At 36.7% G+C, this 23,137-nt stretch overlaps 2 protein-coding genes across 3 annotated transcripts in view; one reads left to right on the top strand and one right to left on the bottom strand.

Moving 5' to 3' along the window:
* Positions 1–2,960: 2,960 nt before the first annotated feature.
* LOC129275163 (little elongation complex subunit 2-like) lies at positions 2,961–18,087 on the top strand. Of its 2 annotated transcripts, none has more exons than XM_064108311.1 (13): positions 2,961–3,060; positions 5,095–5,325; positions 5,943–6,258; positions 7,307–7,426; positions 8,117–8,254; positions 8,964–9,065; positions 9,690–9,828; positions 10,289–12,258; positions 12,713–12,845; positions 13,469–13,553; positions 14,484–14,627; positions 15,225–15,391; positions 15,676–17,546. In XM_064108311.1, the coding sequence occupies exons 2-13, from the start codon at positions 5,201–5,203 to the stop codon at positions 15,729–15,731; spliced, it is 3,495 nt and encodes a 1,164-aa protein (XP_063964381.1). In that variant the 5' UTR covers positions 2,961–3,060; positions 5,095–5,200; the 3' UTR covers positions 15,732–17,546. The 2 variants fall into 2 exon arrangements, with proteins under 2 accessions (XP_063964381.1, XP_063964380.1); XM_064108310.1 differs by having other exon boundaries at positions 2,977–3,196; positions 15,676–18,087.
* A 249-nt stretch (positions 18,088–18,336) lies between these two features.
* Positions 18,337–23,137, bottom strand: part of LOC129275165 (lysosomal cholesterol signaling protein-like) — a 29,749-nt gene continuing 24,948 nt past the window's right edge. The window contains exon 16 of the mRNA XM_064108313.1: positions 18,337–22,957. Coding sequence (XP_063964383.1) covers positions 22,672–22,957 — 286 coding nt within the window. The 3' untranslated portion in view covers positions 18,337–22,671. The remainder of the gene's footprint in view (positions 22,958–23,137) is intronic.

The following is a 23,137-nucleotide window of genomic DNA, read 5'->3' as shown; positions in this document are numbered from 1 at the left end:
TTCATAAGAAAATTTCAGGCCTTCAAAATCAGGTTATTTTTTGTTATATTTCTAAAAGAAAATAGTTAGATTCGAACTACTATACCATTGTTCTCCCGAAGAAGGGTTATCATCTCATAATTCTGTGTATATCATACATAACATTAAATATTACGAGTGTAGCAATCAATGTTGGATAACATTTTTCACGATGAGTTACGTAATGAACAGACAAATCAAGTTCATTCTTAGCACGCGAGCCGCAGAATGCTAAATTTTAGCGTGTGCAGACGGGGCTGATCGCCCTGGCTGTCCGTTCAGATTATCCAGTCCGATACTGGAGTCAGGTGGTATATTTCACGTACCTTTTCCCCTCGCGATGACCACTGTGCAGTTTTAGTGTTTTATTTTGATACTCAGTCTATGAAATTCATACTTTACCGATGTCTAAAAATGCTCGGAATATACCTGACACATAAATTATTTCATTTTCGGTGATTATTATTTCTTTCCTTAATTACAAAAAGTCAAACTGATGTCAAGAATGTGTAACATTGACTGTATAGTTAAAAAATATAGGTTTGGGAAATCTCGTGTTAAGTTTACCCAATGTCATCAGCATCTCGGTATATGTTAAACAGAAAATATAAAACAACTATATGTTTTGTAAATTCCACGACCGCCTACACCATTATGGAACATATGAAGCCGACCTGCATGACCGCCAGGGGGGGGGGGGCACTCAAGTTATTTGTTAAAATGAAAGTAATAGCAATATTTATAAGGACCTTCAATATGCCTATTACCAGGCTCTTGTGATTATAAATTATAATCATGGTGAGTTGGGGGAGTAAAAAGGGTTGGATGAAATAGATTGGGGAGGGGTCGAGGCCGAGAGAAAAAAGGAATTAAGGGGCCAAAAGGAGATTGCAGGCCGGTATAATGACAGAGGGGCAAATATTAATAGGGCAAGCTTTATTTGAGGAGAGCTTGACCATAACAGGAGAGAAGGAATAATACAAGACAGTGGAAATTTAAATAGGGAGAGCTGATCTTTGAGATATATAATGGCACGAACGCAAAAACAAAGAAAGAGAGAACAGGGAGATATAGGAGGAAAAGAAAAGCCCTTGCAATTAAAATATATCAAACAGGCACTTTTCTGGGGCGGCAGTGAGCACGGTGAGATGATGATTATTCCCCCCCCCCCTCCCTCTACCACCTAGTCAGTCTCAGTAGCAGAGAATGGGGGCCAATGGGACCAGCAGAAAATTGACTGATTGGTTGATGAATTGATTGTGTTTAGCCAGATTGGCTAATAAAATCAATTTATTGACTGTATTGAATACAGTCACCAAAATAAAATACAGAAGCATTAAAATCAGTAATCTCGGACAGCTGGAAAGCTTATAGTAGGATCCCCATTATGATAAAAGGTAAAATCTTAATATTTACACGATAAAAACAGGAATTACTATTAGAAATAAGAAAGATAAAGGGATGGTATATACAAAAGGAGGAGGAGGAAGAGGAACTGGATTGAGAGCCGAAAGGCTTCTCCAATCTTCCCTCCGTTTTCAACACAGAAACTACATTTTTTTAATTCTTAAAATTAATAAACTATAATATACTGTTAGAAAGATTTTTTTTAAAGTGCTTTAGATTGCATGGCCGAAAGTCTAAAAACGAGACATTTCTCGCAAAGTGCCAATCAGCCCAGGTCATTACGAAATTATGTTTTGCTTTCTTGCAATGGTTATAGGGACTATCCGCCGAATCACGAGAGCCTGGTTTATCGCAGTTGTATGATTCAAAATTGTTGTAAATATTGCCATCATTTTTTTTTAAACAAATCAGGAGCCGCCATGTCGACTTCATGTCCCAGTTCGTGGAGGCAGCCGTGGAATTTACAACGTTTACAGTCATTCTGTGATCTGTTTAACATACAGTGAGATACTCATGACATTGGGCAAACTTAACACAATATTTCCCAAGCCTTGACAATTCTTTCATTTTTAACTAGAGTATATACAGTCAATGTACACATTCTTTACCTATAAGATTGACTTTTTGTGATTCATGCAGGTCGAAAGAAATAATGATTCTCGAAAATGAAATCATTCATGTGTCAGGTATATTAGAGCATTTTTAGATTTCGGTAAACTATTCATTTCACAGATTACATTAAGCACTATAAAACTGGACAGTGGTCATCGCAAGGGGAAAAGGTACGTGGAATATACCACCCGAAACCAGCATGACCAGTATGGGACTAGATAATCCCGTCCGACACACTAAGGATCAGCCCCGTCTGCGCACGCTAAAATTTATCATTCTGCGGCTCGCGTGCCAAGAATGAACTTGATTTTTTCTCTTCATTACAAAACTCATCGTGAAAAAGATTATCTAACATGGATTACTACACTCCTGAAATGAATTGTTATGTATCATTTACACAACAATACGAGATGATAACCCTCCTTCGGGCGTACAGTTGGTATAGTAGTTCGAATCTAACAATTTTCTGTTAGAAATATAACAAAAATTAACCTGATTTTGAAGGTCTGGCATTTCCTCATAAAGCCGAGAAACAGTAATTTATTAACGTTATCAGGTCGGGAAAATTCTGGTTAATGTAATAAGATGTTTTTTAAAACAAAAAAAAATTATGGGGATATTGAAAATAAGGATTTTGAAATGCTATATAAAATTTACGCTATATTTTCATAAATTTTGGCACTTTGTATCACTCATCAAAATGACTGATAATTCGTAATATAACCGGCAATTGCCTTTAAATTCGGTATGAGTTTGTACACCGATAGTCAGTGTAAATGATAAACATTCATAGCCTTACTAAATTTGAATAATTCCATCAGTTCGTAGGATTTTAATATCGCAGACATTATGGAGATTGAGCCAAACGATGCTAACAGGCGTTGCTAACAGGGTTGCTAGGCCCGAAAATCCGATTAAGCTCCGCCCACTTTTTACACTGAGTTGGAGGGATTCACGTACGTGGACTATACGGGCCGCGACGCCCAGGCCGGCGGCGCGGTATATCTGGCCTGGCTGTATATTGTACGTGTGCACTGTTTTGTACTGTTGTAGAATTTGCTCAGTGCTAGACCGGCTTAACTGAGATTTTATTCTTTGTGTCATTGAAGCATGCCCAATAAGAATTGACATCGATCCTGTACTCTGTAGAATTTCTCTGGTCTGTATGATTAATATATTTATAGAGAGAGAGACTGAGATGAGAGAAAGAGGGGGGCGATTCCATGCTAGAAAAATCAGCAATTTTTCAGCCTGCTGTCCAAACGAACAAAGAACTTCAATTTGCTTTGTGGTAATATTAAAGTACTACCGGGAAGAAATGAAAAAAACTGACAACCAACAAAAATATGTTGTAGGTGAATTAGATTTAGAGCTTAAAATGTTGTGTGTCGTACGGGACATTTCTGCGTCCCGTACGACACAACATTTTCACCTATAATTTACCCATAAATAATCAATTTTTTGTGTTGGTTATTACTATTAGTTTTTTTAACATGACTACCCACTATATAGCTTTATCATTGAAAAAATAGAATATTTTATTGCTCAAGCGTTCTGCTAGGAAACTAGAAATTGTTGTCAAAATGTCCCGTACGACACGTTTGGAATCGCCCAGGGCAGGGGCATGAGCCTGAGGGGGACGGTTTAGTAACTAGTATAGACTCCCACTCCCAGTCACGACAGTTGACAGTAAGTCAGTAACACTCAGTACTAACAACAGGCTACATATTGTACAATTAACAATACAAATTTAGGGTCTAGTAATAATAATCAAGTCTGTTGACTTCTGTTCAGTGTTCTTGAACTTCAGTCTAGAGGCAGAGGGGGTCCACTTTATTTTGCTTTTGATATTCTGCATTTAACGATCAGGTCCGAATTCTGTGTCTCGCCCGTAATTGATTAATGCCCTATACTCTTGATTGATCGTCAAAAGAGACGCACGGCCAATATGTGAGATTCCAATATGGGAAACAATCTCCCATATTGGAGACCACTCAAGGGTCCATTACATGCCGCCACGCACAGAAAAATCAAGCCATAGAAGTCGTGTGTTGTGGACACCAGAAGTGGGGTCGCAGCACGAGCACGCGCGACCCACTAGTTAGAAATCCACTGCCAAACGCGGTTCATGGTGCGAGGTTAGTATACTATTAACCTCGCACTAGTGTGAGTGATCGGAGACTTGCTTTGCAGAAGGACAAAAGAAAAAAAAAAAAAAAAAAACAACACCAACACAAACAATTTTTTCTATCCACAATTTTGTCTTGCATAGGTCAGAAGCCGATTTGTTTTGTGTATGGATGACAACAAAATTCTTTATAGAAAAGTGAAAAGGGGTAATTTTTCATGAGGAATCTGCTTATCAAATTTCCATTTGCTGCCCAGGTAATCCTTTTGCAGCAAATGTAAACAAAGGAAATTGGTCTCCCAAACTGGAGACTCTCTGAAATTCAAACCCAAATCCTTTACAAAAGTCTCTGATATTGGAGATAAAAATCAGATAGTCTCCCCACATGGGAGACAGTCTCCCAACTTGGCCGTGAGCCTCTAGTGATCGTTATTAATCACGATAGATAACTGACTTTTCACTGATATTTTTTTCTTAGAATCAGACTCACCTCTCTTGCACTATTGCACTTCCCTTTATAATCTCTATTGCAATTGCACTTGCATCAGCTTGATCCATTATTTCTTGCCGATAACTACAGTACTTGTAACTGAACATGATTTTTCTAGAATATGAATTTATTCCTAAACCCGACTTTAACCTTGACTTGTATTCAAATACTTGTGTATTGTAAATTTTTGAGTGAACCATGTAGGTATACATGAGTTGGAATTATTTTCTCATGTTGACATATGTTTTCATAATCTTTTGTTTTGTACTTTGTGTATACATTGTACCGTATCGACATGTGTGTAAATCAGTGAAAAAAGAAGGAATTTCCTTTATGGACAATAAAGTTATTCAATTCAATTTAATTGCAGCATATTCATTAATGCAACATAAATTTTTAAATAGCTTTTTTAAATTTTGGCAATTTGTTTTTATTACAGTTTTGAGGAACAAGCTAGAGTGGAGATTCCTCTCTAAAGAAGTACATAGGCATAGACCAGGTGGCAGGTCCAGTTTGTTGACGAGTACGAGCCTAGAATCAAGAAAATGGGAGAGGATGATGATGATGATGCCATCTTCTTTACTGAAGAAGATTATGAGATGTTCTCATTGAGCCGAACTCACAACATCCGCGCTCGTAATGCTGAGCAAATCAAAGCTTTGAAAAACTGGTAAGTCACTTAAATTTTTAATTAGACCCCTCCCCAACTTGTGCATCGGCGGGGCAAAACATATGAAAAAAAATCCTGTAATTTCCTACCTTGTTTTTAGATAATCAGACGAAATTGGTTCGTGCTCGGAGAAATTAAAAAATATACTGGGATTAACTTGAATGTAGAGATGTCAAGCTTATTGGCCCCACGTAATGTTGGATAGTCTCAGGTAGGGTAAAAACTCATCTAGCAGAGAATAATTTTCTGGAATGAGCACTATTTTGCTTAATACCAACAGTGATTGCACCATACCTGTTTACAACTTATGAGGCCTACATATATTTAGGATATTTTGAGGCTTTTGTCCCATGTTTTGCCTAAATTTGAATGGCATGCAGTGGTGCCAGTTGTAGAGTTAAAGCTCTAGTAAAGACTTCCAATTCTTTATTTACCCTAGCATTGTTTTGAAATATTGTCCCAATATAGAGTCTAATTCAGGCCCTATATTATCACTCTGACCATGCAATCATAAAAAAAAGCTTTATTCTGTAAAAATATTGAATTACATATTAGAAGGGCATGAGCGGAGATGTATTCTTTATAGAATTAACATTCTTATAATTGATCTTGTTTAGGCGGGATGTGGTTGCAAAAGAAAAGGAGAAGAAGGAGGCCAAGAAGCAATCCAAGCAGGTTAAGGTCACCAACCCTTCGAAAGAGGCCGACAAGAGACTGCAAGCTGTTCCCAAGCCCCCCTCTGAGAAACCCAAACCCAAGCTTCCAGGAAACCTTTACAGTCTCGTCTCATCTAACCCTAAGATCAGATACCCTACGTTCTCTCGATTGACCCTGGTACAGCATAAGAAGTTCCTACAGCTCCAGGCCCAGTATGGCTCAAAGGGTACCAGGGTCACTACGTCCAAGCAGTCAGCTGAACTTCAGCATTGGAGGGTGAGAATCCTTCGCTATGACCAGGGATGTGTTAGAAAGGATAGGAATGTACCAGCCTGCTTTAACCCCATGTGACATCGGCACGCCACATTGGATATCAAACCCACGTGGAGTGCTTTGTCAGTGATTGGAATACCTTTGTATTCCGATAGATTTTCAAATGCATTGTGTCTGAGTTTCCTACCCTTCCTAATACGCCCCTGCTATGACTAGGCAGTATGACATTTTGCCCAAATGGGAAAGATAGTGTTGTTGCAGAATGAGCACACCAGAATGGTGGTATTGTTAGTTAAGCCAAAATGAATTCCATAACAATCAGAATTGTATGATTAAAAAGAGGAAGAGTGTATTATCTGAAATATAATACATGTAGGGTAGACAGCCTTTAGTAGAACCTTAGTATCTGGAGATCCCCCCCCTCTCCTTAATTCAGTGAGAAACCCATACACACCAGGGGGCCGTTTCATAAAGCTGTTTAAGTTAAGAGCGACTTTAAGAACGACTTTAAGAACGACTGGTGATCATTTCTTATGCGCTAAACCATTGCCAATGAATATACCATTTACCACAAGAAAGGATCACCAGTCGTTCTTAAAGTCGCTCTTAACTTACGAACAGCTTTATGAAACACCCACCAGATGTGATGATTTCCACAGATTTGTATTTTGTAAGGATGCTTAGATAAATATAATTTAACACCCTTTCCAATGCTTTGGTTCTCCTGATAAGGAGTACTGCTAACAATAAGAGTAATAATATTATTTGTAAGCTTTAAGCAAAGCAAAGACTAAAAAAGCATCTTCTCTCTACGTGCCATCAACATCTGCGCACTTCCTGCCCGGTTGGCCCCCATTGTGGGGCGTTGGGCAGCATACCTAAAGAAGAAGAAGAAGCTCTTGTGTAAGAAAACCAACTTGGCACTGAAAATAATTGTCCTTCTTTAAATATCATTGAGTACGTGGATGTACTTTGGTTTTAAATGGAACCCTTAATACAACATATCTCTTCTCAAATAGAATTTGACTTGGTGTTGATATTTCTTTCCTAGCAACTTGGAGGCCTGATATACCAAGATCAACAAGACTTCAATGCGTTTGCAGAGTACATAGCCAAAAATCAACCAGAAAGATATGCTTCTTTGCCAACAGGAGCAGGGAAATACCTCAAGGTAATTGCATTAAAAAAATATTTGTATTTGCATTTCAAGTGTAAGAAAGTTGCAATTCAATTCACAAATTCTCCAAATCATTTTAAATAAGTTAGCAAAATAATGTAACTTGACTTACATTGTTTTCAAAAATATTTTTGTCCCTGATAAACTTTCTGACACGTAAACAGCCACTTGGCTGCCTAACATTTAACTTTGTGGATTTCTTCTTTTTTCATAGGTTTTTAACTCGTTGGATAGGTACATCAACGTTAATCCATTCTTCAATATTTGTCAAAATATGAACTCTCAAAATTGTTTTTAATGAAAGAAAATTCAATTGCATATCATGTACAGTGGTGCTACAAGTCTAGTGAACCAGAAAATGAACAAATTTAAAAGTGTTCAAGTTCTGCCATGTAATAGATATTTAATTGTGAGGTCAGGTGATAGAATTTAAATATTACATTTAATAAAGTTTGTTTCTCTGGGCTCGCCAACAATTGTAGTGTTGTTGTCTACAGTCAACATTCAGCATGAAGGAGTGAATTTTGTGGTGGGGTTCACTACCTTTCCAGCACTACTGTATTTCAGTTATTTTCCTAGATTGTTAAAAAAAAAAACTTGACTCGCGTTGTTTTGCATCACAAATCTAAAGCTACCCATTATTCAATATCTGGATGAAAATTCTCTTCTGTGTCACATTGAAAGGATTCCTTGAAGAGAAATGTAGAGAGAGTGGAATCCCTTCCTCAGCACTATGCTGTTCTACAGACTGTCACTCTCAACCCAGGTGTACCATTGCCATCAGACCCTACACTTCAGAGAATAGGATCACCAGTCTTTGTGGTATGTATGACAAGGGTTCAATGAGATGAACATTGCATGTATGTATCAATATATGGGGATGACTGAATATCAATTTGATGGATCATGAAAAAATTCAAATTTCCAATGCGTTTACCAGGGGAGCATTTCATCAACATTTTTGTGCGACAAGATGTCAGATCTGAAAACTTTCCTTGATGTTGATTGGCTAAGAAGCACTGTTACTATGGTAACTGTCGGATAAAACGTCTGACATCTCCTTATGAAACACTCCCCAGGGCTCCATAAAAAAGCCTGTGAAATCTATATTTTAAAGGGTAGATGATGTATGGTAGACAGGGGGCATCAGCAGAAAAAGTTGTTGCCAAAATTAGGAAGGAGAGTGGAAATGGTGAGGAAGGCAAACATTATTTAAGGCAGCAAGCTCAATTGTTCTAGCAGAGATATTCCAGAATATTGAACAAGTTTTAAAAGAAAATGTGTTTTTTGAGCAGACCTTCTCTCTTTACTGAAAGAAACAAATGGGCTGATATTAAAATCAGTGAAAGGCCACCCATTTCTTATCAGAATGTCAGCATCATAAAACAATAACATTGAAAAACAGATTTAAAAACTCAAATAAAATTCAATAAAAAAATAATCAAATGAACGTTAAAAGAATAATGAAATGATGAATTAAAATTAGATGAACATTGTCCAATTACAATCGTCTTGTTCTGTTTTTCTTCAGGGAAAACACACAGAATTGGTTATCCCGCCACTGGAATGTCAGAAGGTCATCTTAAAAACTTCTGCAAATGAAGATGAAGGTCTTTCAGATGTCCAAGAAACTGTAAGTACAATGTCGAGTTTACAAAGCAGCATACCCTACCCATATGCTATACTCTGTATTGATATATGAACTAAAATGATGATGGGAGCAGCAATGATAATGAAGACAAACAATATTAGATATTTGTAGAATGGAATCCATGACACCTGTCGTTGCTTTAAATGGAGACAAACTGGTGGCTGTTAGAAGAAGGTGATTTATTCAAATCTTGTGAACAGCAGACAATTTTCCTGTGGTCTCAATGTTTTGACTGAGGCTGATTTGTATATATCTTCTTATGTCAGCAGCTCAACCACAATTAAATGTACATGTAGAACAGTATAGTATATCACATACAAACATGAGAAATTAGAATTATAGTATATAAAAAGATGAAATGCACATATACCAACATCATTTAAGAGAGACCTTTCAATAAAAATACACTGCATTGTATCAATAATTGTGTAGTTAGTGCAAGTGCATGATCAACAAGATCAGAGAAAAATGAGATTTTCTGTCATTGTATATGGCTTTGCATTGAATCCTTTATACATCTATGCCTTTCTTTTCAAGACATAAACCACACCCACAGAGTAAATAAAAGTGCTGTCCTTTTTTTTTCTTTTCTCTTTAATAATGCAGGTGACCAACCAGAACTGTCGAAAACTTTCCGAGGTATACAACGCAGACATAGTCCTCTCCGCTAACAGTTTTTTCACACTCGTGAACAACCATGCGCCCCTCTATGAACATCAATGGGAGATTCCTATTGAGGTCAAAGGTCAGCTTGACATCATAGATTCTTAAATCTCTTTCTTTTATTGCCTGTAGAATTCAGGGGTTGATACTTGGGTTAGAAAATTTCTTAAAAATCAGGCATTTAAAAAATATTTCCTCAAAGTCAAAACCATGGACAATTTATATTTTGAATAATTATAATATTTTGTTTTACATGAGATCAACATGTGGACTCGGTTTCAGTATTGATGCTTTAAGAATGCATGTTTATTTTCTGAAACCTAAGTGTGTAGTGGTGCAGTAGGTGTAGTTGGTCCCATAGTTAAGTAAAGGGGAGAACTTGTCTGTACTGAATCTTTTGTTTGAAATATTTTTTATGTCGGTGGTCTAGTAGGTTTCTTTGGTCATGAAAAGGACAGTTCTTTGTTGAAATTCAATGCATGTATGCCTTTGCTGTCTAGTTAACCCTATTTGTCTTTGTATTTTTTGTGTATCTACTTTAGAGAGACCTACAGGGAAGGTAGCATTTATTGAAGAACCCTTGATGAGTCACCTGTATTATCCTCATGATGCTAGTGGTCTTTACCACAACCTGGTGCTGAAGCAGATGCTGTCAACGGGAGGCAATGAGAAGTACTGCAAGATGATGGGCAGGACTGAAGAAGATGAACTTGAGGGTATGACACATGAAAGGGTGGACACCGCACTTCCAGTGGAGGTGGAGCCGGAAGTGGAAGAAGATGCTGATGAGTTTGGCTCTGTGTCTTTGACGGATCTGGAGACGTTTGGAAGTGAGATTCGAAGTCCACGGGCTAAGACGCCAGAGAAGGAGGAGGCAGTGGAGGAAGTTAAAGTGGAACGTGAAGTTGATTGTGAAGGCATGGAGATGTCTAAAGTTGTAAAGGATGAAAGCAATTTAGGAATTGTGTCTAAACAGATTCTAACAGATGATAAAGATGTAACAGATAACAGAGACTCCTTAGAGGATGATGATGTTAAGATGGAGTGTCAAGAAAATGCCCAAGCAGATAATAGTGGAGATGTTAGATTGGATGAAAATCTTCCATCTGAGGACAAACCTACATGTCAGGAATTGGTTGAATCTTCAGCACAAAATGAGAAAAATGATGAAGCAGCGCTGATATTAGAAGCAGCATCGAACAGGAAAGTGGTCAAGGTTGTTGTCCGCCGGAGATCAACAAGTGTTGATGATGTTGCTTCTCAGTCGGCAGATGAGCTTTGTGGTGCTTCTTCATTGCAAGAGATAGAGGGTGTTGGAGAGGCGAAAGGTGACATAGATATGGAGGAGGCAGGAAATGGAAGTACTTTTTGGAAAAGCCAGGAAGATCCTGATGCAAGGTTGATGAGTGACACCAGTGATGATGGTCACAACTTAGTGATTATGATGGACTCTGATGCAGGAAGCAGCCCATCGGCAAGAAGGAACAGGCCATCCTTGAAAGCACCTGACAGACCAGGGGACTCTTCAAATGAAAATAGTTTACTGATACGAAACAAAGAACAAGAAGATACGGTAAAGGAAAAGGTGACTGTCAGGGGTGATCAAAGAGAGGAGGATGTTAAACCAGAGGCGGATGAAGCAGACAAGGCAACTGTAGAAGGCATTGTTAAGGTTGAACAGACTAAAAAACTTAATGAAGAAGTGCCTGATGGAAGAATGGCTACAAGAAGAAGTTCTCGTATTAGAAAGCAAAGTTCCAGTGACGGGAACACCAGTGCCGGACAAACGGAAGAAGTGCCAGTGAAACGGAAGAGGGGAAGGCCACGGAAAGTGAAAATTGAGGAGCAGATGGATACAACTGAAGTGACCAAAGGGAAGAAAGACAAGGATGAGAAACCAACCACAGAACCCAAGCCACCCACCGAGAGTGTGACTTGTGAAGAGGGTGAAAAGGGAAAGGACAAAGAGGCTGCAATGACTCTAAGAACTAGAAGTAGGAATAGAAAAGACAATTCTGCAGAAAGTGGGAAACGTTTAGACCAAGCTAAAGATATTGCTACACCATCAAAGAAGCAAGAGTCTGCAAAATGTAAAGTAGAGGGTGCTAATCCAAAGGGAGCTCCTCAGAGGAAAGGGACACCAAAGGAAGTTTCACCTGGAAAGACAGGACCACAGAGGAAACCAGGAACTAAAGACCCTAGTGAGAAGAACAAAGCGGAGTCAACCATAGATGAAATCATGCGGCTCCAGGAGAAGATGCTCACCAGACAGAAGTCCAATGGTCAACAGCATTCTCAAGAACAACCTGAAAGTCATAGTACTCAAGGACAAGTACAAGGTCATCAAGGAAGTTCTGAAGCTATTGGTGCAGAAGAGATGCAACCTGCAGCAGGTTCCTTGCCCCAAGGTGTGAACTTGGAGCCTCCTGCAAAAGGATGTTGGGCGTATGGCCTCTGGAAGTTGGGCAGATTACGACTGCTGACACAAAGCAAATGCCTTGGCATATTACAGGTTGGTAGAGGATGTAAAATGAAATGATATACTGCAATGATCCTTTAACTATGATAAAAAAATATGTTATTTAAAAAATTGAGAAATATAGAAATAGCTTGATGCCCTGATTTATGACTGAAAATCCAGGTTCTACCATCTATATATTAAAAATGAAATTTAAATTCTTGATTTGAACACAAGAGGTTTTTGTGCACTACTATATCTGGCACATTTTTTATTTAATGGGGGGGGGGGGGTTGTTTACAATGAAAATGTGTATGAAGAAAATGTGTGTTGCTCTGAATGAAGATATTTCAAACAGGAAACACAAGGGATTGAAATTAAAGTAATGATGTAACAGAGTTTGTAACCCAGTACAAATGATCATGGTGATATATTAGGTGGCCAAGATGCCATTGCAAATGACATCAAATCTTGATTCAGCTTCTTCTTGTTTGATGTTGGTTTGTAGCAGGGGGAAGTCGTCAGTGTTTGCGAGAAGATGGAGCATCAGACGGACCTTGGTCTTGAGATGCAAACGGCCAGTGACCTGACTAGGATGTGGCTCAATCTTTACCTTAACCCCGGGTCGAAGTTCATCAGAGGTCAGTATTACCGCTAGAATGGGAATGTTATGATGATGATGGGGGGGGGGGTCATTAGTGTTTTGAAAATATAGATTATCAATTCAGCCTTGGTCATTCATTTCATTTATTTTCAATTCTCATAAAAATATTTAAATACAATCAATATACAATAGAAGACATATAAGGCTTCATAGGCTGGGCTCCAATGCCATAGTGGATTATACAAAATATAGAGAGAGAAGAAGGGGGGGGTACATATATGTGTAATTTTGATGGGCTTGGGATGCAAACAGAAACTGATCTTACTATGATGTGGCTTAAAATTTACATAAACCCCGGGTCAAAGTTTATTAGAGGTCAGGGAGTGGGGATGTTTTAGTAAAGAGAAGATAACTAGTTTTAATTTTTAGGAGAAGGTCATTTCTTTCCATTAGGCCTTGGTATTGAGCCATGAAGCTGGAATGGCCGAACTATAGCAGTAGTTCAACCCCCAACTCTTTCGGATGAATATATTTTATGGCACTGCCATTTGAAGATAATACTTCAATATTGTCCCAAATCCAATTAAGTATTTTTGAGGTAGATTTTTCAAGATTTCATTTCACTTTTCCTTTTCTTATGATCTCCCATGTCATCGACAGGAAGAATAGATTGCCTGACATCAGAGGTCCTTAGCTGGGAGTATGTGGATGGGTTAGCTATGGTACAACCAACACAGACATTCAAGTAAGAACACAAAAACCAAAGGAAGCTTTAAACTGCATTCGACTTGACGAAATGTTGAGATACTGTATCTTGCCAAGTCGACTTGATAGCCTTAATACGGCTACGTAACGAGATATGTGGCGAACGTATCTTGGCATGTCAACATTTAATTTGTAGAAGTCGATGTTGCAAGATAACTTTTCTTGCCATGTCACATAATGAGGCTATTAGGTTGACATGTCAAGATAAAATATCTTGTCAAGTCGATGGCACTTTAAAGCGTACATCGAAACCAAAGCACAATGATGAATTTTAACATTGGGTCATTGATTACTTTGATTTCAGAAAGACAATTCCATAAAAGATATACAAACCCTCTATGCAGACCTTTCTGAAATTTGTCTCTGTATTATGCTTCATACAGTCATGTATGTAAAGGTGCATAGGTCTCATATTAATATAGCTTAAGTAGTTTGTGAACTAAAAATGGAGAAGTACAAAAAATATGAAATTACCCAGATGTAGTGTAATCAGTGTAAAATGAAATAATGCCTGAAGTGAGATTGTTATTTTTGCAATAAATGTTATTGATACTTTTGCATGTTCCTTTGATTTGTATATACTTAGATATTGAGTTGTTGATTACAGAGCCATAGCTATATAAACTTTATGCTTTATGCTTTTTGACCCCTCAACATGTGAAATATAATACAGGTTAACTTTTCAAAGTCATCATTTCATATATTGACTATTGGCCCAATTTGAAACAGTTTATTGGGCCAGATCATTCTGTGGTCCAAAAAGAGTTACCCTGTGTGTCAGTGAATGTATGATAGGTATGTGTTTGTATTGTTAGTAGAATTTGGGTTGAATTTAATCACATGTTGACCAGCATATAGTCAAAATCAAAGGTCATTTTTTTACTTGCTAATTTGTATTTTATTTCTTTAGCCCAGCTATGTGCATGAAGGTACTATATCTAATCCTTGGGAAATTATCAGGTTTATCAGAGGGTAGATACCTGTTACGACACAGACCAGGAGATGCTCATATCTGTATATACCAGTGTGTTGATCCTACAGCCAAAAATGTGAGGTAAGTACACCAATCATTCTCCAAGTGGGCCCCGTCTCACGAAGAGTTGAGATCGATCCGATCTATGACAACTCTAGAATGACTTTACGCACGACTGGTGAACCTTTCTTGTGCTAAATGATCTCCCTATGAAACTGATTTAGTGCCTAAGAACAGGTTTCAGTCATGCGTAAAGTTGTGCGTAACTTTAGGAACAGCTTTATGAAACACCACCCTGGGTGGTGAGTGTACATGTAGGTTTCTATCTATGACACTGCAAGTGGGCATGAGCCGCTAGGTGTCTAGCCTGTATGCACCTTCCTCTTGCACACCAGGGGCTGTTTCACAAAGATGACCAACTGAAAGTAATGGTTAAGCGCCAAAAAGATATTTTACACACAATCTTGCTGATGAGTACACTGAAGCACAATATCTCCTGAGCATCAGCTGACCAATGCGGTGATGTGTTATACACTGCATGCATCTGGGAATATGGAAGTAATTTTTAGTCAGCCTCAAAATCTTATGAAACCTACCAAAAATATTAAATCTGTTTTAATCCATCTTGTAGTAGTACTTGTTTAAAAATTCATTTGATTTTCTCACACTCTTTACCAGGGCACCATATGACCTCCACGCAGCTCATAAAGCCAGTCAGCTGATGACATCACTTCCTCCCACAATTCCATGGGTGCCTCTAGACCCAAGTGCCCCGTATCGTAGCAACAGGTGGAGGGGATGTGTTCCTCTTACCTTCCCGCCATGTCCACCAAGCTTCAAACATCGTAAGTCGTATTACATACCTTTTAACACAAATTTCTTGTTAGAAAAGATCTCAAGAAATCGCCAGACACCCACTTAGAAATGAAAGAGAATAATTAAATCAATCTGTACACAATCTGACTGAAACACAATATTTGACCAAATTGCATTTTAAATTCAATATGTAATTTAAAGTACAATTTTATTTTCTCACTACCAATTGTCACAATCAAATGATTCTATCATTTAATCACATCATTTTATCATCATTGAATTTTCTTTGATATATTTGTTTGTTTGTTTGCAGCATCAATGCAGCATGGTGGCAAACACAGAAAGAAAAAGAATAAGAAGAAAAGGTAACCAGAGGCCTAACATCAATACTGAACTGTTGTCTTCGATGATTGTCAATATGATGTGCCGTTGGATATTTGGGGAGGTTTCATAAAGCAATTTGGAAAGTAGGGAATAATTTTACTGAGTGGTCATCAGAATATGAAGTGCCAAAGTATGAGCTCAAAAAGTTTAAAAGATGTTTTATGTATATTAGCTAACAATGTAAGTTTTACTGAAAAGTTAAAGAAGTTAAATAATGTTTATTGACATGTGTACACATGGTTTGAGCATGCCATGTGGTACAAACGATATGGTAACATCTGTGAAGCCAGATTATCAATATTGAAGGAATGCCTCAAATGCAAAGACTTAATAATTTTTTACTCTTTGCCAATTTCAGTGTAAACATTGGTTATTTTATGACTAGAACTAAACTGTATCTTCAGAGATGAAAATAGTTTTTTGGTCTCATTACACAAAGCTTGGGGTTGACCAATGTTGACAATTACAATTTGTGATTTGTTTTTAATCAATCATGCAAATCAACTGTACAGTGCATCCCAGAAAATAGGAAACTGGGATTCCCATGTCTTTTCTTCTTAAAAGGCAAATAAGTTATATTTCATTTACATAATCATACAATTAAATTATTCCTCTCTATTTTGATACCTAACACGAGACGAACACTTCACGCATTAATGAGCGAGACGAGTTTGAAATTTTAATTTCAAAACCAGGTTGCGCAGAAAAATGGCACAAGATTGGTTCGAGATACGTTGACCGTGCTTGTTCGACGATTGGCTCATTTGCATTTCTTTTGTATTGTTTGTTAAGATTCTCTCACTGATCTCTGAAATGAGAGTGGATTCAGATTCACACACAAATTTCTGCGCAAATCGTTTCTGATATGCCTCAATATTTGTTTGTAATATTCCATGCATGAACGATTTGCTAAGCTGTTGGTTTCGAATTCGAGATGAGATTCTAGGTATTATAGTAAAAAAACATATTTAATAATTGTGAAATCTATCTCTGAACATGGGTTTCCTTTTTTATGGGACGCACTGTATAGTCAGTCCTTGGTTATGAGATTTTATTGTGGAATGAAATATTAAGACATCTGGGCTCCGTTTCATTAACTTTTTACAGTAAAAAATTTACAATAACAGTTAAAAGCTACTGAAATCCTTTAATCTGATTGGTTGATGGTACATTTGTCATAGAAATTGTGCATTTGTTAGAATCACAAGTCTTTGTGAAATGGGACCCTGGGTCTCTTATTAACATGAAACGTAGCAATGGATCGTAGGACAATGATTCCTTGACCTCAATTTATGATCAGTCATGGAATTCAGTTATATGACAAGTTGCTAAGATTTGGGCTAGATAACCTAAATAACATGAAAAGGACTTGAAATCTGATAATTGTGTCCACCTTTCCCATACTTAAAACCACAATATTTATTTAGTAACGTGATTCCATCTCAAGCACGAGGTTGGGGTTTTGAATCTGATTGTGAATGTAGTAAAATAATTTGACTTTAGTTCTGACATTCTGGATAGTTCTGTCAATATTTTGATTGGACGAGATTACAAAGAGACAAAACTTTCAAATTATAAACATAATTTGCTACACTTTTTGACATAGGGTTCCTATGTCTTTTATATGAACTAGTACTCTTTATCATGTCATATTGAATATTCAATTTTTTATTTATTTAAAAAAATTAAACCTTTGGAACAAGATAGCTTGTGTGAAAACAGAAAAATCAAAGAAACACATCAACGAAAGTTTGAGAAAAATCGGACAAATAACGAGAAAGTTATGAGCATTTGAATATTGCGATCACTAATGCTATGGAGATCCTCACATTGGCAATGCGACAAAGATGCGTGATGTCACTTGTGAACAACTTTCCCCATTTCTTTAGTATACATTTTCCTTAAACTGCCTCTTATCACATCTTTCAGTAGATCATGTATTCTTTCTTTAGGAGGGCATGTAATACAGATTTTAAAGAATACATTAAGGATAAAGAGTTTGTATCACCATAAGAAAAAGCAGAGAGACATTTTTGGGGTATTTTATAGTCCATCAAAGGGAAAGTTGTTCACATGTGACATCACACATCCTTGTCGCATTGCCAATAGGAGGATCTCAGTAGCATTAGTGATTGCAATATTCAAATGCTCATAACTTTCTCATTATTTGTCCGATTTTTCTCAAACTTTCTTTGTTCTTATTCTTAGATTTTTCTGTTTTGACACACGCCTACTTGTTCCAAAGGTTTCATTCCCCTTTAAATATTCAAATTTTTTTTCATTTTAAGTTGTCAATAATGCATAAGAAGTCTTGCACAAAAATAAATTTACATAATACACAGGAATTGCATGACATTGTCCATTTATTTTCTTTTTCCTCATAGTTGATAAACTTGATATTTACTGATAGCACTCATAATAAATTTACACATCTCTTCAATGTATCATTCATATAAAACAACTGGAAGCCCAATATAGGGCAAAGACATGATACATGCATTGAGATGAATTGGTGGCCTGGAATAAGGTGGAGCCACATTTCAAACTGTATGATGGGGTGTCCATATATCACACACATTTCAAAATTAAATATGGTGGAAATATTTAATCAAAATACCTTTGTATTTTGTCAAAAATTAATGAAATTCAATACTACCAAATGGCAAGAACCTAGACTAAGACATCGCTGTACATAGAACTTAAGTAGCTCATAGGCATCACAATTTTAGAATTCTGTGCTCATTGACAAACATAAAGAGTTAAAAATGTCAAAAGAATGTGCAAAAATCACATCTGGTCGATTCAAATCTGCATCAAAAATAGGCATTTTTATAGCATCTGGGCCCCGCTGCATAAAAGTTAGCATTATGGTAAACTTTGCCATGCAATGGTAACTTCCATGGAAGCCTTGATTTTGATTGGCTGTTAATCATCGTTACCATGGTAGTTAACATTGGATAGCGAAGTAACCATAATAGTAACTTTTTAATGCAATGGGGCCCTGCTTGCAAAATTTTCTGACCCATTTCAGTCATTACCAAGTTTAGATATTCTGTTATAACTTCGAGTTCATCAGTCAAAAATCTGATCATATTATTTCTAATTTGCATGCATGACCCAAGTTTTATATTGACGTTCAAGCAATTTTTTTTTATTCTATAGCTACAATAAAAAGGGACGGAAAAGCTGAAATCATACACATAATGCTTCTGGCCAGGGCATAAAAATCAGAACATGACCTTGGTAACAGTGAATGTAGATTAACTCTATCATAACTTTAACACAGTATTAAGCACATTGGTCTGTATATAAATTTTGTTACTGATAAATTCTTTTAATATAAATGTTCCTTCTCCTCATCATCACCATAAAAGACCTACATGAATTCGGAGGATTCAGTGGTCAGCAGATTCTTGATCACGACAAATTAACATATCAATATGTGCATTTCATAATATATGCACGTAAATTATGCCTTCATTGTGATGTAGCTGCTGCTTGTTAATCCTGAATGGTTGGTCGACCTAAACGCAATTCATTAATCAGTGTTTCTCTTTTAAACTGATTAAAACCTTGATTCAAAGTATAGTTTTCCTGGAAGCTCACTTCCTGTTGAAAAAAAATGAAAATGAAAATCTTTATTTTATTGTTCGAAAAAGAAATCTTCAGTATAGAAATATTCTGAAAATTCATATTGATCATGGTTTAAACTGATTAAAACCTTGATTCAAAGTATAGTTTTCCTGGAAGCTCACTTCCTGTTGAAAAAAAATGAAAATGAAAATCTTTATTTTATTATTCGAAAAAGAAATCTTCAGTATAGAAATATTCTGAAAATTCATATTGATCATGGGCCTGGCAGCCACTGTCCAGATCAACTTAGCACTATACCTTAAATGTTGCACACCAAAGATTAAAGAATAAATTTGTTCAACTCTGCGGTACACAATAACCAATGCAATCAATCAATGAAATCAGACAAATGATCAATGGCTAAACTACATGTTACATGGCCATGGTTCCAGAATAAATAACAAGAAAGGCATCATGGTATTATATGTTGTAAAATACAGCAATATAATATTTTCACCTGTTGACAACCAAATTTTGAATCTTTGTTCAAAGATTATCCAGGTTAAACAAAACCCATAATAAATAACATAAAGAACAAGAAGAACCATAGTGCATTACAATACATGACAGTTCTTTGAAAAGGAAAAAGAAAATGGAACACGTGTCTGCTCAAATATCACATAATAATAATAATAATAATAAGACATTTATAATGCGCAAAACATATCCACCCTATTAGGGGTGCTCAAGGCGCTTACAATAAACTTAACTCACTACTGGTACAACTTACAATTTGGCCATTAGATAAGTTTTCAAACTGGCCTTGAAATGTTCTACTGATCTACAGTCTTTTAGTTTAGTTGGAAGATTGTTCCATAGACGGGGAGCTGCTGATGCAAATGCACGATCTCCCCATGACCGTCTGGTTTTGGGAATAGAGAGATCAAGAGAAGAAGTCTTAGAAGAGCGAAGACCAGAGCGACCAGGTTTGCGAAAATCAAGAAGAGATGAGATGTATTCTGGTGAAGAGAAGGTCAGCGCACGACATGCTATCAGAAGAATTTTATAGGTGATACGATGTTGAACAGGAAGCCAATGAAGGGACTTAAGGACTGGTGTGATATGGGAAGACCTCCGCGTATAGGTAACTAGACGTGCAGCGGCATTCTGAACAAGTTGGAGCCTCTTTACTTGAGACAAGGGAATGCCGTACAACAAAGAGTTACAGCAATCAATGCGAGAAGTAACAAATGCATGAACAAGCTGCTCAGGAACTTTATACAAAATTTCTACTATCACCAAACTATCACCAAACTTACTTTAAAGATACCATATACAATAATTAACAACTCTTTGGTTTAAATGTTATTTTGTTTTTTTACAAGAAATACAAATAAATATGTATCAGAGGTCTCCGGACCTATCATAATTGCAAGAAAATAAATATTGCATTGGGCTCATTCCATTGTACGTTGCAAGTCCTACAAGTGTGTAGTTTGAGCTTTATTTCATAAAGAGCACACATCACATGTATTGGATTGAACTTCTTTGTTGAATACTGACAAAATATTTTTCCATTTCACAAGTGATTAAGAAAGGTATTCTATTCCTTTTAGAAAAAAAAGAAAGATATATTATCTAAATAACAAGTAACAAATAATAATTTGCATATAGAAAAAAAAAATCGCCATGTCAGTTTCTACTACATTGAAGATGTTACATGCATTTCAACAGGTATTTTCTATCCATTGTGACAAAAGCCTTCTGACAAGATTTCACAAAGGTCAGCTTAAATTCTTCAAATTGACAATGGTTTGATATCCCATTTTGCATTATCTGAATATTATACAAAAAATGCATTTAATTTTAGAATGAATTACTAATGTAAAATTCATCAATTTTTTTTGCTCAATTTGCATTTTCAAATTACGTAGTTCATTACATTTATTGCCAATTTGAAGAATGTAGTGATCAAAGCTTGCCCCTATAGACCCTTTATCAAGTAATTGATGCCTTAAAAGACCATTATCTTGACTGGACAATCACAAAGAAAATTAGCATATTTTTCTTATTTAATTGCAATAAACATTTTAGCACTATGGAGAATATGGACAGAAATTATACATTTCACATTTACAATCTTTCCTTCTAGTATTTAGGACTTTTAATCTTTCAGACACTATGGCCCGTATTCTGAAATCGGTTTAATTTAAACTCTGGTTTAAAGTTGTGGTTAAACTATGGACTGCCAATAGTTGCATAAATCTCTAACAATATAATATAAATGTTTCAGCTCATTTTTCGCTAAAATCATTCTTAACTATTTCAGAAAGATAAATAAGATAACTTTCTTCACCATTTACGAGTTAGGAAAGAGCACAGTAAGCATAAGAAACATTCGATGTAAGGAAAATTTTGACATGTTTGGCTTTCCATAATCTTAGCACAAAGTTGGACCAAGGTCTAAGTTAAACCTGACTTCAGAATACCTGCCTACTACTCAAAATACAAATTAAAGACGAGCAGTCTGAGATATTTAAAATCACTGACTAATTGCACAAATCTACGAATCACACACATGGACTCCTCTTTTGTGATAACATATCACTCTAATTTCTTACTCCTGTAATTTTCTCATCACCATAGGAATTTGGTGTAATGTATCATTATAAAATGGTCATACAGAGAAAAACCATGAAACATGGTTGTCCACTTTCAATCCCAAATATTTCAAGTTACTATACAAATGTGTATGAATTTCAATGACGGCATCCAATAAGAGGTGTCAAGGTACACCTTCTTTCTAATTTCTCCCGAAGAAGGTAAGACCGCACATGGACTTGACGAAACATTGACTTACCATGGTCCTCTTCAGGAGCAAAAACACATGTCTAAGCACTTTACAGATATATTATTACCCCGGTCATCAGATTCAGAATAAGCATTATTCTTCACTATTCTACAGTCTTTCCACATGCTGAGATCATGATAAGCTTGAAGTATCTCGTAGAAGATCACACTAATTGTTATTCTGCTACACTTCACCCCTTTCCACCTCTTTCTGTCCTGCTCTTGTCCACTCTATAGAGTTTCAAGTATATAAATTATTGTTCAGGGGTTGATCTACTAAGTCATCCCCAAACAGTTTAGCGGGAGACCAGGTCTCTACTCTCTTGTCGACATCTAAATTCTACAACCTCCTTAGAAAGGCTGAGCTCTTTCAACAATCTGGAAGTTTTACACACAAAAGCTTGAACCAGCAATCTCTACTTAACTAGAATTGCATTGTGCTTCACAATGTCTATCAAGAAAAATGTCTGATTTATTCATCTTCTAAGGAATGCTTCCAATGTCATGACGATTCTGTTCTTTGCTGGCCTTCCATACCATTATCATTGCCATTCTCCTCCATCTCATCTCTGATCCCTCCACCCTCTTCTTCATCCTCAATGAATCTAAAGAATAGTCCGTTGTCATGGAAATGATGTTCCTGGTGGGTGTGTTCTAGGATGCGTCCAAGCAGAAGGCGCGTTGCATAGTTGGAAGCCTCAATGCGACCCTCGGCAAGACCAACCTCTAAGAGCCAATCAACAAGGTCTGACCCACGGAAAACATTCTTGTACGTCCGCAAATGGTACCTAAAAGAAGAATGAAAGAAAAACGTGACCTTGTCAAGTAAACACACAATCCAGGGTTGTTCATGGTATGAGTCAAGAAAATTTAGCCAAGTCATGTTTTTTTTTTCTTTTAGTGGAGACCAGTGGACAACTAAACTAAAGAAATACCGGTACATAAGAAATTTAGTGCAATCAAAGACT

This window comes from Lytechinus pictus, chromosome 13, assembly GCF_037042905.1.
Source record: "Lytechinus pictus isolate F3 Inbred chromosome 13, Lp3.0, whole genome shotgun sequence".
NCBI lineage: Eukaryota > Metazoa > Echinodermata > Echinoidea > Temnopleuroida > Toxopneustidae > Lytechinus > Lytechinus pictus.
This window is presented reverse-complemented; position numbering and strand designations above follow the sequence as displayed.